Source organism: Halichoerus grypus, chromosome 3 (assembly GCF_964656455.1).
Source record: "Halichoerus grypus chromosome 3, mHalGry1.hap1.1, whole genome shotgun sequence".
NCBI classification, from domain to species: Eukaryota; Metazoa; Chordata; class Mammalia; order Carnivora; family Phocidae; genus Halichoerus; species Halichoerus grypus.
In genome coordinates this window covers 154,546,965-154,565,472 of record NC_135714.1, presented here as the reverse complement: position 1 = coordinate 154,565,472, position 18,508 = coordinate 154,546,965, and the positions used below count along the sequence as shown (strand labels likewise).

General features: G+C 38.9%; 1 protein-coding gene across 3 annotated transcripts in view; it reads right to left on the bottom strand.

Moving 5' to 3' along the window:
- The window catches only part of INTS9 (integrator complex subunit 9), a 104,910-nt gene that overhangs the window by 25,237 nt on the left and 61,165 nt on the right, over positions 1-18,508 (bottom strand). For 2 of the 3 annotated variants that reach the window (XM_036100846.2, XM_078069470.1), the window contains 2 exons: positions 12,136-12,256; positions 10,992-11,126 (listed from right to left, as the gene is read on the bottom strand). In XM_036100846.2, the coding sequence (XP_035956739.1) occupies positions 10,992-11,126; positions 12,136-12,256 (256 nt within the window). The remainder of the gene's footprint in view (positions 1-10,991; positions 11,127-12,135; positions 12,257-18,508) is intronic. The other variant, XM_078069471.1, reaches the window with a different exon arrangement.

Here is an 18,508-nt window from a genome sequence, read left to right as displayed (position 1 = left end):
TTGCTGTTGGGCTAGAGACGTGAACCAAATCTATGAGGTAAAAGAGGGAGAAAGCCAGGTGCACAAGACTAAGCTGAGCAAGGCAAACAGGAGAAATCTCATCATGGTTATGAGACAGAGAATCCGGTAGTGAGGCAATGAGACAGTCCACCGAAAGCCTTTTTCTGTATTAAAATTCTTCAGGTTTACTTAGAGGCAGAAAAGAAGGAATGAGTGAATGATCCAATGACCTACACTTCTTTGATGAGAGAAAGGAAGACATAAATTTGAGATCATGAAGCACATTGTCTCTATCTTTTTTTTTTTTTTAAGATTTTATTTATTTGAGAGAGAGAGAATGAGAGACAGAGAGCATGAGAGAGAGGAGGGTCAGAGGGAGAAACAGACTCCTTGCTGAGCAGGGAGCCGGATGTGGGACTCGATCCCGGGACTCCAGGATCATGACCTGAGCCGAAGGCAGTCACTTAACCAACTGAGCCACCCAGGCGCCCCGTCTCTAGCTTTCTAAGACCAATTCAAAGCCCGCTCTCCCATGAGATCTCCCTAATCTGCCCAGGAAGGGGGGGAAATCCCTCGGCACTTTAGGGGATTTCTAATCTGACAGGATTAACCACCTGCACCCCGAAGAAAAGTCCTGTAGGTCCGCATCTTACTCCCCTATTGTAACTTCTGTAAATGTAAAACCTACCCCTCCTCGTTCCCCTTCCAGCCTAGCATATTCCACTGCCCAAAGCAGGGGTTTAAGAGATGCCATAGACTAAGTGACAGAAGGGGTGACTGAACAAATCAATCAATGCATCTAAGTAGCATACGTTATTTTTGAGAGAAGGAAATAGAGTTGACCTTTGAACAACATGGGGTGGGGGAGTCCGCATATAACTTCTGACTCTCCCAAAATGTAACTACTAATAGCTTCCTGTGGATGGAAAGCCTTTCTGATAACGTAGTCGATTAATACACAGTTCGTATGTTGTATTATAAACTATGTTCTTACAATAAAGCAAGCTAGAGAAAAGAAAATATTAAGAAAATCATAAGGACAAGAAAATACAGTACTGTAAACTTCCATACATAAGTGGACTTGTGCAGTTCAAACATGTGTTGCTTAAGAGTCAACTGTACTCTGCAGAGAAGCTGTCCACAGGTAAGAAACAAAACAGCACGTGTGGAAAGTAATAGATAGGAGTCCAGCAAGTTGTCCAGTTTTTCCCTCCTTGCTTCATGGTCTGCTTCCTGAGCCCAATTCTCCAAACTAATCATGAATCATTTGTAGTTCAACTTTTCCACCACCCCCAAATATAACAGGTTAAACTTTTACTGGTTGGGACTGTGTTGCCAGTGAGGACAAGAGCTTTGTTTCTTCAGGACCGACCCAAGGAGGTGCGACCGAGGCTTTTGGGACTACTTGTGGCTGTGTCCACAGGGAGAAAGAAGCTTCTTGTCTGTGGCCTTGACAACTGGGGAGGGAGCTGGATGTTGTGTGGCTTGTCCTGAGGTCTTTCTTTTCTATTAAAAAAAATTTTTTTTGAGAGAGAGAGCACGTGTGAGCAGGAGCTGGGGGTTGGGGAGGGCGGGGGCAGAAGGAGAGGGAGAGAAAGAATCTCAAGCAGGCTCCAAGCTTAGTGTGGAGCCCGATGCAGGGATTGATCTCATGACCCTGAAATCATGACCTGAGCCAAAATCAAGAGTTGGATGCTTAACCCACTGAACCACTCAGGTGCCCCCTGATGTTTTTCTTAAATACCACTTTGAGGATGTGGTCATGTCCTTTACCCAGGAAGAGTGGGCCCTCCCGGACATACCTCAGGGAAAGCTGTGCAGAGATGTGATGCTATAGAGTATTAATCACCTGGTCTCCATAGATGAAGTGAAGTTTTATCAGCGCAGAGAAGTAAAGTGAAAATATGCTGCCCCTTCTTGAGTGGAAGGGTCAATACTGGACCCAGAACTGGGTCTGATACCTCACAGAAGAAAAGAGTGGATAAATGAAGCCCAGGTGTTCCATGGGAGCCATGTGACCAGGGGTGCACGGGAAGCCTCAACCAGCTGTGTTAAAGTCAGAGTTTTGTGGATACAGGAAAATGTCTCCTGTATTGATACTACATCCCAGCTCTGCCTTGTGCATAAGGCTGACCATGTGGCTTTAATTCCCCAGTTCCATACAAGAGAAAGACAAACACTCCCAGAAACTTCCCAAGGACTAAACCTGATTGTGAGAGCCTCGTAAGGCCAGGCCTGAAGGGAGAAGTAGCGGTCTACAGATATCTCCCAGGGATATCTAGAAGGAAATTAATTTTACATCAGAAGACTAAGGAATGGCTGTGTACATCCACATGAAGATTTGGAACAAGTCACATATTTATTATAATAAAATAAATTAAAAAATCCAAAACCCAAACTGCAGAACATCCAGATCAAAGCACTGCATAAGTAACAACAAAACATTTGGGGAATTGAGAGGGAAGAGAAAAATATAAAAAAACAAAACAGAGCAAAACAAACAAACCTACCCAAGAAACTGCCTTAGCTCTAGAAACCTATTCAAGAGTCCAAATTTAAGATAATTTCTTTAGATTAAGAGAAGAATATACATTTATTACTGCCAAAGTCTTTAAGACCTCAGGAGAACAAAGCAATAGTTCATCCTGAACTCCCACGGGAGAAGGATGAGGAAGAAGAGGCAGAGTGAATGCTGGGAAGTGTGTGCTACAAAGGAGACTTTCATAGGCCAGGTACCAACCTTTTCCAGCCCTGTCAACAAGAAGGAATTTCCATTGTGAACATCACAGGCTTCAGGGAATTGACTGAGTAGAAATTACCATTTTTTTTTTTTTTAAGATTTTATTTATTTATTTGAGAGAGAGAGCATGAGGGGAGGCAGCAGAGGGAGAGGGAGAAGCAGACTCCCCGCTGAGCAGGGAGCCCGATTCAGGGCTTGATTCCAGGACCCTGAGATCATGACCTAAGCCGAAGGCAGATGCTTAACTGAGCCACCCAGGTGCCCCACTAATTAATTTTTTTTTTAAGATTTTATTTATTTGAGAGACAGCGAGATAGAGAGAGAGAGCACACAATCAGGGTGAGCAGTAGACAGAGGGAGAGGGAGAAGCAGACTCCCCACTGAGCAGGGAGCCTGATGCGGGGCTCTATCCCAGAACCCTGGGATCATGACCTGAGCCGAAGGCAGACGCTTAACTGACTGAGCCACCCAGGCACCCCCACCAATTAATTTTTAAAATTAATTTTATTTCTTAAAAAAAATTATTTCCAAGTTCTAACTCAAAAGAGATTCTCAATCTGAGACATAACAATGGGCTTCTGAGGGCTCTATAAACTTACAGTCTCCAAATAAATGCAAAGTCTTGTGTAGGTGTGCAGATATATATAGTATATTTTAGTCATTCTTTTTTCCTTTTTTTAGATTTTATTGGTTTAGAGAGAGAGTGCATGAGCAGGGGGAGGAACAAAGGGGGAATGATTCTTAAGCAGACTCTGCACTGAGTGTGGAGCCCGATGCAGGGCCCAGTTTCACGACCCTGAGATCATGACCTCAGATGAAACCAAGGGTCAGAGGCTTAACTGACTCAGCCACCCCAGGTGACCCTATTTTAATCATTCTTGTCAGATTTTTGGGTCCAGGCTTTTGGGTCCCTGGCCCACAAAATGTTAAGAACCACTGCCCTAAGGCAGAAGTTCCCATCTGGAGTCCTTGCTTTCAAGCCATCTCTCTTCTCATTGTCCCTCATAGCCATCACCCACCTTGCAAACCAGAGAACCACCTGTCTTGGCCTCAAGGCCAGGAGTGCTGAAGCAGTGGGATGGACAACTTTCTGGGTCTCTTTCAACAGTCAGAAGAAGGATGGGAATAAAATCAAAACAATAAACAAACCAAACTTAAACCCACTATCAATAGTAACAACAACAAAATATCTACCACACAATACAATTTTCTGTATTTCAAATCTCAACCTTAAATGGGAATCAGTGTCCTGTTAGTTTCTAAAACTAACCCAAAATTCTGTAGCTTCCCATGTCCAGGTATATGCAGTTTTGTTCTATTATGCTGGTGATTTTCGTATCTAAAACTCAAGTCCTGCCCCTGAAGTGAGGCAGCGTAGCCAGGAAGCTTTTGAAATAATGACTATAACGTTGTTTTTTCAACCATCGTAATAAATACTATATATATATATACACACACACACACACACATATATATATACAATAAATAAATATATATAAATAGAGTTGGTGTGCAAATGTAAGTTCACAACCCACAAGCAAATCCATTAATTTGATTCCTAAGGCCAGGAAGGCTTGGGCTCTAATATTAACCAAAAGTGCTCACTAGTTGCAGCTAACGCATTTATGGGATCTATCCAACAGCCACCATTTGTTTTGTTCTATTAGTTACTGTCTTTAAACTGTGTCCTATGTCCTCTTTTTGGGCAGAATGCACATCTATTTGGAGTAGATGTTTTTCAGGAAAAAAATTTTTTTTTTTTTAACTTAAAATAATTTAAACATCTATGAGAAAACAGATACCTTCTCAGATATCCATATGATGGAATACTAGGCAGATATCAAACGTGTGGAATACTAATGAACTGAGGAGTGCTCATTATATAGTTAATGGGAAAAAGCAGAAAAGCAGGCTGCAAAGGGTTATCTCTGGATATTAGGATTATCACAATTTTTATTGCTTTCTCTGAGATTTTTGTATTTTCCAAAACCACTACAATACAAATTAATCTTCTAATCAGAAATATAAGGAAATAATAATACCTTAAAACAAAACAAAAATTCCACTAGAGTTCCCAACAAGATATAGTCAACATAAGCTGCTGGCCCTCTTGTAGAATCTAAGCTGAGAGAAAGCACAGAAATAAGGGCATCTGACAATTTTGAGAAACTAAACCACCATGATGAATTCCTGGGGAAACCATGGGTGCTGGAATGGGAACAAAATGGCAAGCAAGAGCCAAAGAGGGCTGAGCACTGCAGGAAGAATACAGGTTGGCAAGGAACTCTGTCCTTTTCTCTCTCCTCCATACTACCACTGGCAGATTGTGGCAGGCTCCAACGTACTGTGAGGTAGAAAATACCAGAAGAATGGGATAAGTGTTCAAAAAAGGTATAGGCAGACCTTCCAGCCCTTCCTTGCTCCCTCATACTATGAGGCTAAGTGGTACAAGACTTAGGCTTAGTGGTAACAAGTAAGGAAGACAAATTCTGGGGAAAAAAAGCAGTGTCTAGAGCAGAGGTACAAAAGGATTTCCCTGAAGGCCAGCTAGTAAGAGCTGACAGGGAAGTAAAACAAGATCACCGAGGAAAGCAACACCTACTAAATACAATAAGCTAAAAACTGACCCTACATGGAGAATTAATAAACTAGATGGAACGTAGAATATGCATTAAAAAAGTCCACACACAAATAAAAATAAGTAAAATAAAAATGATTACGTATAAAAAAACACTTGAAAATATTATGTATAAAAATACAGTCACTGCCATAAAGAATTCAACACATAGGTTAAAGAGCAGTATGTATATGCATATGTATTCATTCAAGAATGAATTCATGAGCTGGAAGATCAAGTTGAGGAGTCTTTTCAGGAGGCTTCAAGAAGGAGATGGGGGAAAAAAAAGAGAGAGATGGAAAACACAGAAGTGTCAATACCTGTATACTAGAAGTTCCATAAGAAGAATAAATAATTTTAACAACAATTAAGAATCCTTCTGTATTAAAGGAAATTGGAAGATTTCTCAAAGTATTATAGAAAAAAAAAATACACATTTAAGATACATCACAGTAAAACTTAAGAATACTGAAGACAAAGTGAAAATTCTAAAAGCAGACCGCATAAAGGAACAAATCTAAAGTAACACAAAGCTCTGGGGCACCTGGGTGGCTTAACCAAAGGAGCCACCCAGGTGCCCCAGGGCTTTGCAGTTCTTAAGTTGCAACAAGGGCACAAGTGGAAAAGGAAGAAATACTTTCAAAACTTTATAGTTTCAAAGTTCTTTTCCTTGAATTTTGTATCTATCCAAGCTATCATTTAAATGTGAGGAAATATTAAAGATATTCTTAGTACTTCAAGGCCTCATAAGGTTTACCATTTTAAGACCCACTTGGTGAACATTCCTCAAGTACTCCTGGAAAAAGGAAAGTAAATCTAGAAGGATTATGAGATACATGGGAAGTAAGGTTGAAAAAAAAACAAACTCAATAAGGTTCACTGTTATCTATAAATAAGCAATATATTCAGTACTCTATGTATATTCTAAATAACCCAGAACTAAAATTCCAGACAGTATGAACATGGTGGGAGGGTGGTGGGGGGGAGAGGAAGAGGAAAAAGATGGCAGAGACAAGAGGAAATGTGGCTTTGGAGGGAAAGAAAAAGATACTGATAAGTTCAGGATACTCAAAGGAAAAATAAACTAAGGAACAACCCAGAAGAATAAAAATCAAATACATGTGTTCAAACTTACATTTAGCCATCTAAAAGAAGGGAAGAAAGGACAGGGGAAAGAATAAACTAAAAATACCATGAAATAAGGTTGCAAAAATAAGCCCTTGATACAATAATAATTACAGGACATATAAATAGTTTCATTGGGGCACCTGGGTGGCTCAGTCGGTTGAGCGTCTGCCTTTGGCTCAGGACATGGGGTCCTGGGATCAAGCCCTGTGTTGGGCTCCCTTCTCGGCGGGGAGTCTGTTTCTCCCTCTGCCCTTCCCCCTGCTTGTGCTTCTGCTCTCTCTCTCTCAAATAAATAAATAAATAAAATATTTAAAAAAGAAAAAAGAATCAGGGTGCCTGGGTGGCTCAGGTGGTTGAATGTCCGACTCTTGGTTTTGGGTCAGGTCATGATCTCGGGGCTGTGGGATTGAGTCCGCATCAGGTTCCACACTCAGCGGGGAGTCTGCTTGAGGATTCTCTCTTCCCCCACTCATGTGAACGTTCTCTCTAAAATAAGTAAATAAATCTTAAAAAAAAGAAAAAAAAATCTCTATGCTGTCTACAAGGGATTCACTAGAAAAGGATACAGAAGGAATGAAAAGAAAGGGATGGAAAAGAATACCAGGCAAATATTGAAGGGGGAAAATGTCTCTTGGCTTTTAATGCAGTTTTGATAGAGAAAAAAAGAAATCAGCATCCTGATAAAACATAATGATCATGAACATATATACCTCTGATTATACAGCTTAAAACTATAAGAAGCAATAACTGGTGGAAGTATAGGGAGAAACTGATCAACAAATAACACATCTTTTCAGAAACTGGAAGCTAAGCAAAGATATGAAAGACCAGAATAACAATAAACTCAAATGAATACATACATATAGAAAATTTTTCATTCAACAGTGAGTACAGTCTTTTCCAGCATACACAGAACACTTAAAAAACAGACTGTGTTTCAAAATAACACTTCAGTGAATTAGTATACTCTTATCCAAATGCAAAAGAGAGAGAGAGAGAGAAAGAGAAAGAAAGAAAGAAAGAAAGAAAGAAAAAGAAAAAGACAGAAAGAAAGAAATCCAGAAACATTTAAGTATGACTTGAAAAAAGTCTCTCATCTAACCCTAAGTCTAATCATATTGGATGGACTAGAAACAAAGACAAGCACTATAAAACAACCTTTGGCTACTTACATTATGAACATATGAAGGAAATTATGATATACGTAGAGATGACTGACAGAGCACTACGTATCAACAATTTAACAGAGTTAAATGATATTGAGAGAAACTCATAGCTTTAAAGTATACTTATTGAAAAGCACAGAAGGATGGAAGCAAATGAGGTAAGTATTAAAAGAAAAGCAACAGAGTAAACCCAAAGATGGGAGGAAGGAAATAATAAAGGGCAGAATAGAGAATGAAAATACAACAAAAACAATTAAAAGCAAAAACTTATTCTTTGAAGAAAATCAGTAATGCAGACATACTGATCAATTTATTCCAGGAGCGTATTTTAAAAAGAATAAATCGTGATCAAATAAGACTTATCCCAAGACTACAAGGACAGTTAAATGTAAGAAAAGCTAGTATTATAATTCACTACATTACTGGTCTAAAGGAAAGAAATCACGTGATCATCTCACAGACTCAGAAAAAGCATTTGATAAAGTACAACATCTACATTTGATTTTTAAAAAGCAGAAAATTGGGAACAGAGGAGAAACTCCTCACTTGATAGCTAAAAACAAGGAGTAAGCCATCCTATTTAATGAAGAAGCTACCAAAGCATTCCCTTTACAATCCAGTCTAGACAAGGCCTCCACTGTGATCCCTTCTGTCTACCTGGGACTAGAGTATGTAGTTGTAAGACAGGAAAAAAGAAAGAAAAGATAAAAGGATTGGAAGAAAAGTGACAAAATTGTTACTTCTTTGCAGATAATATTACCATCAATAGATAAACATTAGAATATAAGAATTCAGTATGCTGTTGAGTATCAGATCCATCAGAAAAATGAATACTGAGACATTCTGCTCAGTAAAAGCTAGCTCTCTCCTTCCATTTGGGATGCTGTATTTTTATGGGCCTCAATTCTCCTCTAACTCTCCATTCTTATTCAAGATCATTTTTCTCCCTTCCACTTTCTATTGGTAAATGTTCCCCACAGCTCAGTTTTTCCCCTTCAGCTCTTTACATACTTTAAAAAATCTGATGCTCCTCCAATTTGTCTCTAGGCTTGCCTTCACATCCAAGTTCCAGTTCTATATTTTCATCTGTCCCCAGTTTTCACTCAAATTCCTATTCATCATAGCCACTACCCCCTCCTAAAACCAGAAGCCCCTCTGCCAACTCCTCCTTGTCGACTGGATTAGTATCATCATCACCATTCTCAGTATCATCTAAGCATGAAATCTGTATTTTTCCTTCCCTGAAGACAGAAAGCAATCAATAAGTATTTGTTGAATTAAAGACCTGCCAGTGTTTTCTCTGTCACTCCATTCTTACCACGTCAGGCTTAATCCAACTCCCCACTCCCCTCTGCTTATTAGCTTGTTAGATCACTACAGCAGCCTATTCTTCCCAGCTCGGAGGGTTCCACTCAAGTAGGTCAGCGGTTGGCCTTTTCTGTGAAGTTTAACTCTAAAGCAGAACTTTGCTGTTATACTGTGCAAGCAGCCATACACAATCCATAACTAAATGGATGTGGCTGTTCTGCAACAAGATATTATTTACAGAAACAGGTGGCAAGCCAAATTTGGTCCATGGGCCATAGTCTGCTGACCTATGAAGCTGACTATTAAGTTTTTCCAAATCTAAACTTTTCTTATCCCTGCTAATTGAATATAGAATCTAATTATCTGGGTAAAAGAAAATCTAATTCATTATTATTATTTTTTTTTTTACATACAACACTGGTTGCCAGCTAGAAATTAAAATGAATTACTTAGGTATGTTGCTCATTACTTTCAAGACCTTATTTTCCCTTTAAATTTACAAACCTTGGAAGAATAATTTACTGGAAATTGCATCAGTAGTAGGGTAAAGGCTTTGATCTAAGCAGGACAAATCAGAAGAGTTGGCAGCTAAGTAATCTTTCTGTCTTTTACAGAAGAATATATCAAGAATGATAGAAGCTGCCAATAAAGTATTTTGATTCAATGAAGCAGATTAAGATGACATTGATGGGCTTTTGATTTCAATAAGCGGGAAAGGCCCAGAATTCTGCTAGCTGTAGGAAAAAACAGCAACTTGTCCCCTCTAGACCTTGAGATGAAACTTAATTATAAAAGGTATGAAAAAAGCCAATACAAAGTGGTAGCTCAGATGCATCTTATTGTTCTAGACCTACAGCAGTCATTTTTTCCCCTTCATATTAAAACAGGATATGGACTTACCCAAGTTATCTACATTTGTACCCATCCAACAGCTAACTATCTAATCTTCTCTGCCCCTCCCTTACAAACATGGAAAGAATCAGGATTTAGGAAATGAACAATAATACCTAAAAAGGAATAAAGAATATATTTGTAACAATGGTTATGTACTTAGCTACTTGCCAAATAAGATTGTTAACGAATGACTGACTTAAAATCTTCCAATAGCTTTCCTCTACACATTAAAATAAAATCCAGGGGTGCCTGAGTGGTGCAGTTGGTTGGGCGTCTGACTCTTGGTTTCGGTTCAGGTCGTGATCTCCGGGTTGTAAGATTGAGCCCTGAGCTCAGGGTTGTGAGATCGAGCTCCGTGCTCAGCATGGAGTCTGTTTGAGATTCTTTCTCCCTCTCCCTCTGCCCCTCCTGCTTGTGTTCTCTCTCTAAAATAAGTAAATCTTTAAAAGTAAAGTAAAATAAAATCCAAATTTCTCATCACGGTCTACAAAGTTCCATATCACCTGGCTCTGCTTATCTCATGGACACCCCTGCTGACTATACTCAGCATGCTGCAATCACAATGGCACTCTCTGCTCTTCTGAACACGGAATCATGAGCTGGGACTTTGCCTGTGGGTCACCACTGATTCTCTAACACCTAGATGAGTGCTTGATACATAGTAGACCCTCATTAAAGAAATAACTAACATTTGCTGAGTAAATGAGTGACCATTTCTGTTCTGTATCAGGCTATGGTAATTGGAAGTGGTGGAAAATCTCAGAATCCTAGAGATGAACCTAAAGACAGCAGGATCTTACAGAGGAACTTGCAGTCCTAAATACTGGGACACGAAAAATCTAACTTTCATGAAGAATATCTACAGAACATAAAGTTTCAGTTAAGCAAGATAAGCTCTAGGGATCTATATATATACAACACTGTACCTATAGTCAACAATAATGTATAGTACAAAAATTAAGAGGATGGATCTCATGTTAAGCATTCTTACCATAACAACAAAAATTAAAAAAAATAAAAGGATACATGTAGAAACCAAAATTAGGAAGATTTAAAAACAACTGATGATACTCTGGATATATTAGAATTTGGGTTAAATAACCAAAAAACTGAGTTGTTAAAAGAGATTTAGAATTACCTGGGGATGTGTGGTAAGTAAGGAGGATCCGGAAACATATGATACTTTCTCATAATGGGATTGGATAATCCAGTTGGAGCTTCCAAGGGCATAGCCTGAGCTTAGCGGAGTCACCTGGACTGCACCAAAAAGCTCCTAGAAAAGAACCACAGTAAGAATGTGTGATGAGCTTTCAGCAGTACAGTCACACCAGATAAGTCTTTGCAGGAAAAAAACCCAGAAATATCTTTATCCACTTAGATAAAGAAAATTTAAAGTAAAACAAAGTATAAAATAAAGCAAAAAAACCAAAAACCAAAACAAAACAAAAAATGGAGACCATATGGTAGACCCAGAAAGCAATCCTAGTCTTTACTTGCCCCCTCTCCGAGTTTCAGCCACATGTACCACGAACCCAGGCCTGACTCATCAAAAGACAGAGAGAGACGATAGATGACCAGAAAGGCCAAAGAGAAAATTACTTGGGTTTTCTTTTTTTTTTTTTTTTTAAAGATTTTATTTATTTATTTGACAGAGAGAGACACAGCGAGAGAGGGAACACAAGCAGGGGGAGTGGGAGAGGGAGAAGCAGGCTTCCCGCCGAGCAGGGAGCCCGATGTGGGGCTCGATCCCAGGACCCTGGGACATGACCTTAGCTGAAGGCAGACGCTTAATGACTGAGCCACCCGGGCGCCCCTTCTTTTTCTTTTTTTAGGCTAGGCATTAATCTCTTGGTCATTCTATACTGAGGGGCTCTGGGCACAAGTTAACAAAATGGGAACCCTTACTATCAGGTCAAAGTTCAAAACTTATACTTGACAAATTGCTTCTTGATCTGTTATATGCTGTTTCCTATTTCACCTGTCCAAAACCTATAAAGTTGCACCCACTGTTCTGAAGTGAATAGAGTGAGATGTCTTTCTCCTGATCATTACAAGCTGGTCAAGAGAAGGCTAACTAATGCTGGGGAATGTGAGTGTTAGGAAAGAACACCAACAAGAACCTGGAGGATGGAGGATAATGACTGTCTGTCTTTTCACCTCATACTCGTACAAGATTCTCAGTGACTGAATGGCTAAAGAAAGGGAACTATAAGATCCTCCCAAAGGGTAACAATATGAATCGAAAGCATTCATGCATCACTTAAAATCATATTAACACTCACAATTTTCTGAGAATATCCCACCAGCTGGATTTTGCTAAGGGCAGAGTTCACCTCTTGCATCGTATAGCATCTTCTCCAGGTTGACACTTCCACTGCGTCCTTGAGTGGAGAAGGCAACAGCCTGCAAATGCATCACAATGCCAACTTTTTATGTTATCGAGGATTCCTTTCAAGTAATTTGTCCATTTCATCTAAGTTGTCCAACTTACTGGCATAGAATTGTTTATAGGATTCCTTTCTCATCATTTTTATTTCTGTAAGGTTGGTAGTACTGCCCCTCTTTCATTTCTGATTTTAGTAGTTTAAGTATTCTTTTTTTCCGTCAATCTAGCTAAAAGGTTTGCTAGTTTTGTTGATCTTTAAAAAAAAAAACACACAACTTTTGTCTATTCTTTTTCTATTTTCTATTCTGTTTATCCAGCATATAGCTGGATACTGTGTTCTGTTTTTTTTTTTTTTTTAAATCTAGTCTGGTCATCTCTGCCATTTGGACTATTTAATCCATTCACATTTATTATTGATATAGTTGGGTTATGTTTACCAATTTAATTTTGTTTTCTCTGTATCTCATGTTTTTTTTTGTTCCTCTGTCCCTCGTTTACTACTTACCCTTTGATACTAAGTGAATATTTTCTGACGCAGCCTTTTAATTTCCTTCATGGTGTTTCACTACATTTTTCTGAGTTATTTCCTTAGTGGTTGTTCTAGGGCTTATCATATACATCTTTACCCCAGAGCATTTCTATATGACATTTCAAATTCTCTTTCCTGTTCATGAATGATAAATGAAATACACTTCATTCATGGGCCTGCAAAGCTATAGAAAAGGACTGAGTTAAACACAGTTGAGGCTTGGCATGAAGGAGGAAAATAAAACACAATTTGTGACTTTTCTGATCAGCATCAGGAGTATCCCTTAAAACAAGCAAACAAAACTCTGTTATTAAAAAAACACTGTGTCATTTGCTCTAACAGAATCAGGAATAGACCTGGGAGAGTGACTTCCCTGAGCTTCTCTGTTTAAATAGGTCAAGGGACTTCTGGTCAACTGAAAAGTGTGCATTAGCTCTGCTCTCTCTCCTGAAATACCACTGAACATAGTAAAGGGCTTCACACACACACACCCCTTCAAGACAAAGAGAATGGAAGAAGCAACAGCAACAGCATTTTAGAAAGTGGAAAGTAAAAAGACAAATAACTGACTTAGCAGATACAGGAAAATTTAATTCAAATTAATTTATGCTGCAGAACCCATAAAAAGCTCAGCAATTTGAAACAATAGGCATGTCTGGAAGTGAGGTTGAAGGTGAGCCTAAAAACAAGGGGATTTTCTGGAAAAAAAAAAAATACTGGTAAGAAATAGAACCTTCTAGTTCTCTTCACCTATTCCAGAGAGCTCAGCAAACTGTCTTTCCCCTCCCAGGCATGTTGCTAGAGGTTATTCTCTGGAGAAATTAAAAATGAAAGTCTAGACTAGGGGAAACCATCAACAACTAGCAGCAGCTTCGTTAATAAGCAGAAGTTTATATACCAGAGTAACAATTTTCTTCTCTTCATATGGCTCCCAGAACACTATCAGTCAGGCTTATATCCTCCAGGGTAGGCGACTGAAAGAAACTTCTCTGAAAAATTTGATCTGCACCAAAGAAAAAAATCAACTAAAAGATACTGACACTGGAGGTTTCAGGATAAAATGGCTCAACCAGATTACTTTATGGTAAAGTCTAGAATTCAACAAGACTTAACTCATGGCACACAGACTTTCTAATCAGTTTTTTACTGTCCAACTCCTAAACATGGGCCAATAACCAAGGATCACCATATACTTGAGGGAAGTCTCTAAAATGATAAAGGCCAAAACAAATGGAGGGAGGAGGAGAAGAAATAAATTAGTCTGGTAGAATAAAACTTTAAAAATACTACTATCACTATCCTTAGAGAGATAAATAAGACTAAGAAATGAGAAGTGACTTCTATTAAAAAAAAGAGGAGCATTAAGAGAATAAAAAAGCTCTCGGGCAAAAAAATATGACAGCACACAGACAACGAAAGCATGCCAACAAAACCTATCAAAATTTCAAAATAAGTTAAAAACATAAAAAAAATTATACAAGACACAAAAGAGCCACATAAAAATCAGAAGAGCTTCAAAACAAGGTGATAGAACTTAATATTAAGAATTAGAAATTTGAAAAATCTTTTCAGAAATGAAGACTAATAGAAATATGAGTAGATAAACACACAACAGCTAACGCCATAAGAACAACACAGGAAGTAAAGATTAAATGCTAAAAAGAAATGAAGAGATAAAAAGAATTTGAAAGAAAGTGGCCGATAATGAAGACAGGCATGGAAGAAGCAACATACAGAGAACAGCAGTCCCTAACAGAAATCCAAGCAAGGGAACAGAGCAAATACTAAAAACTCTAATTGCTAAAATAAAAAGAGGCTTGAAATTACATACTGAAAGGACATACTGCATACCTGAGAACACTGACCCAGAAGAAGTAACACCAAATATATTCTGGGAAAATATTTACACATTTAAATAAACTTTTGGGCAGCTAGGCGAAAAGAGTGAATGACTTACAAGGGAAAAAATATGATACCAGAGTTTCAACAGCAATGCTGTTTTACTCAAAGAGAGTAAAATATTTAAGACATTCAAAGAAAGAAAATATAAGCCAAAGATTATACAATTAACAAAACTGACTTTCAAGACTTTCAAGCACAGATAAACAATTATTAACTTGAAAGGACTCAGGGAATATTGTTCTCATGATGCCATCCTGAGACATCTTCTGAAGAATGAGCTTCAGATAACCTAAATGACTATAGAAACATTGATACATCAGCTGGTAGTGAGCATTAATCATATAGTTATGTAGAAGTAAGACCAAATGAAGATTAAAAGAGAGAAAGGATAGTATGTAATGGCTGTATGTTCTGATAATATAAATGTAATAGGAGCATGAAAAAAAAAAAAAAGGGAAGGAAAACACATATGCTCTTTCCTCCAAATGATGACTTAGAAACAACGACCAATCCAGGAGTAATGAGCATTGTTAACAACCAGAATGGGAGCTTAAAGTTCCATTTCCCACTAAAAGAATACAGAGTTTTTTAGAGAAATGGGTGATCCCAGATTTAGGGTAGGGAATGTACAAGAGGAGTCTTAAACATCCTGTTAAAGTACATAGCAAGGAAACAATCAAAGGGTACAAAGGTCACAATAAAAGGACACAGTGGACAGCCCGAAGAGGCTCACTGTCCGAAGATGGGATAATCTGAGCTGCAAAAAAGACAGTATTGCAATGGGTCGAAATCCATGATATATGTGTCAGAGTGGGTTGTAATTAGATTGGGACACAGAGAGGGGCTTTTGCGTTATTGGAAATACTCTACTTTAGACCTGGTAGCAGTTATAAGGATGGTTGCTTTGTAACAATTTATTAACTATATATTATTTTGGTTTTTGTTTTATATTACAATAAAAAAGTTAATTTAAAAAATAAAAAATGTATGCCAAAATAAGAAATTATGACAGCAGAAATGAAAAACTCATGGATAGGTTGGGAGGTAAATAGAATTTCTCAGGCAAAAGAGCAAACAAAAACAAAGAGATGGAAAAGGACAGAAAAAAAAATCTGAGTTCCAGTCCAGGAGGTTAAACATCTAAGTAGTGAGCGTTCCGGAAAGAGGGAACACAAAACATGAGGGAGAAAATTTTAAAAATAAACAGAAAATTTTTTTTTGCCAAATTGAAGTTCTTGATTTTTTAGACTGGGGGTCAGCAAACATGTTTTCTAAAAACCCACAGATGTTTTAAGCTCTGTAGACCACAGTCTGTCACATCATTCAACTTAGCTGTGTAATGCCATAGACAATATGTAAATGCATGAGTGTGGCTATGTACCAATAAAACTTTACTTATAACAACTGTGGCAGGCCAGATTTGGCCCATTAAACAGGGGCTTGGCCACAGCTGGAACCTCTGTTCTAGATGGTAAGGACCCACTAAGTACTCAGCACATGAGTGAAAACTGTCCTTTATTAAGACACAGCATCATGAATTTAAGGAACAAGAGGATTCTTAAAGTTTCCACAGAGGAATAAGTGGGATACATAACAAAGATCTAGACTCAGAATAGTACTGGACTTTTCAACGGTATTTCTGGAAGCTAGAGAAAATTGTATTAAATCTGGATTTCTACCCATTGGAGGGTGAGGGTAGAACAAAGGCATTTTAGACATGCAGGGTCTCAGAAAATTGACCTCCTGTGCACTGTTCCTCAGGATATGCCTGGCAAAATGAAGGAAAGAACAAGATAAAGACCCAGGAAATAGAGGTTCCAACAGAAGATAGAGGTGAAGATATCTTCAGGATAATGGTGAAGGAAATCCTAAACTGAGAGCCAAGCAGCAAGCCCAAGAGCAGCTGGGATCAGACTGGGGAAGGAGAGAAGGCTCTGGGAGAGGATTTCCAAGAAGATAAAATTGTTACAACACCCACTGAGTTTGAACATACTGAGGAGAGACCTGTACAAATGGCAGAGAGGTTGGGGATAAATTAGTAAGAAGTACATAGGAAACTAAGCAAATAAGCAAACAAAATCATCATCAACTCAAGGGAAAACAAAAAGTTGTGCAAGAAAGAAAAAATAATCCTAACAATGTTATGTGGCCAGTGAGTCGCATTTATACAGTCAAAATAATGAAAACACCGAATAGAGGTTTAGCTAACCTAGCATATAGATCACGTTGTTCCAATTCTCTTCATCTTTGTTTCTCCAGCAACAAAGTACTAATAATTCTCCTCTTTACCTTCTGCATAAACAGACACATGAAGATTTTATTTCACTTATCTGTCCTATGTACACTGGATTGCTTTAGGTTTTACAATATTTATTCAATAAATATTTAGCCCTGACTATGGCCATAGCATTGAAGTCCTGTAAGGGATATAACAGGAACAACATAAAGGCCTCATAAGGAGCTTAAGTCTAGAAAATTTTTACAATGGTACAAGGCAATAAAGAGATGTCAAAAGCCATGAGTCATCCCTGCCTGCAGACTTGCCCTCCCTCACAGAAGAGTCTAAATGATATATTAAAAATGCAAATCTCAACACAAACACACACCTCCTCCCCTCCTTCACTTTAATGGCTTTCCATTAAATTCAGGATAAAATCCAAGGCTCTTAGCATGACTTTATAAGGCCCTTCTTTATCTGGGTCCTGCTTCAGCCTTTGTTCTATATACTGAGCTATAAACAGCTCTCTCGGTGCCAGGCTCCCTTGAGCCTGTAACGTACCCTGTCATCTTCTTCAGATTTCGTGTGGACAACACTTACTCCTTTAAAATCTAGACCACTTGTCACTTTTTCTCAGGGCTCGTGACAGCGGACAAGGCCAGGTGCACATCCTACGTGATCTTTGGGAACCTGGCCTGACTGTGTATCAGAGACAGGGAAGTGGCACAGAAGGCCCCTCTGGACGGCTACCGGTGGGGGCTGCTGATAACCGCTTCTCTTCTCCTTCCACATCCCTGCAGACTCTCTGCCAATGGCCTGGAGGAAGGAGAGGCTTCTCTCCGAGGCACAGGATGGAAAAAAACAGGATTTACAGACTTGTCTGCATATAAATTCCAGTGTTAGCTCTTCACCTTTGAGCTCAGTTTACTCATTTGTGAAATAGGGAGAGCAGCACCTTTCTTTTAGAGTTGTTCTGTGAGAGGTAAATGACAAAATGTACGTGAGTGTCTGACACAGAACAGATGCTGAATAATGATAGTCTCTAACAGCCCCCCATACCCCAGATGCAGCCACCACAGCTCCAGGAATATATGCAGTTTCCCACAATACCATGGTAAATAAACTTCAACCCAGGGTGAATTATTTCAATGAGCAGCAATGACTCTGAACCTGAGTGGCCCAAGCACTGCTCTACACGGTCTCAAGGAAAAACCTAAGCTACTCTCCTTCTTTAGTTCCTCCTTTGAATTCCTCGGGATCAGGGAGACCCATGGCTTGGGCCCCCTAGAGCTGACCTTCATTAAAAATAAAGACTTCCTACTTTGGGCAGAAGGGTTTCTTAACTTTATGCCAGAGCTGGAAGGCTATTATGGGAGTGGCCTGAGAGGGTGGGGAGGAAGAAAAGTAACACTTGCAGCCCAACCACATCCTTCATCCTAGTTGAATTTGTGTTACACTGTCCTCAGCTTTGCCAAGCTGCTGCAACTGAGTCACCTCTGTTAGAGGTTGAGCAAAAAGTCATACGCAAAGCTAGATTAGACTCTCTTCCCTTTCCTTCTCCCTTCCTTTTTCTCTTTCCTTCCTTCCTTCCCTCCCTCCCTCCCTTTTTCTTTTCTTTCT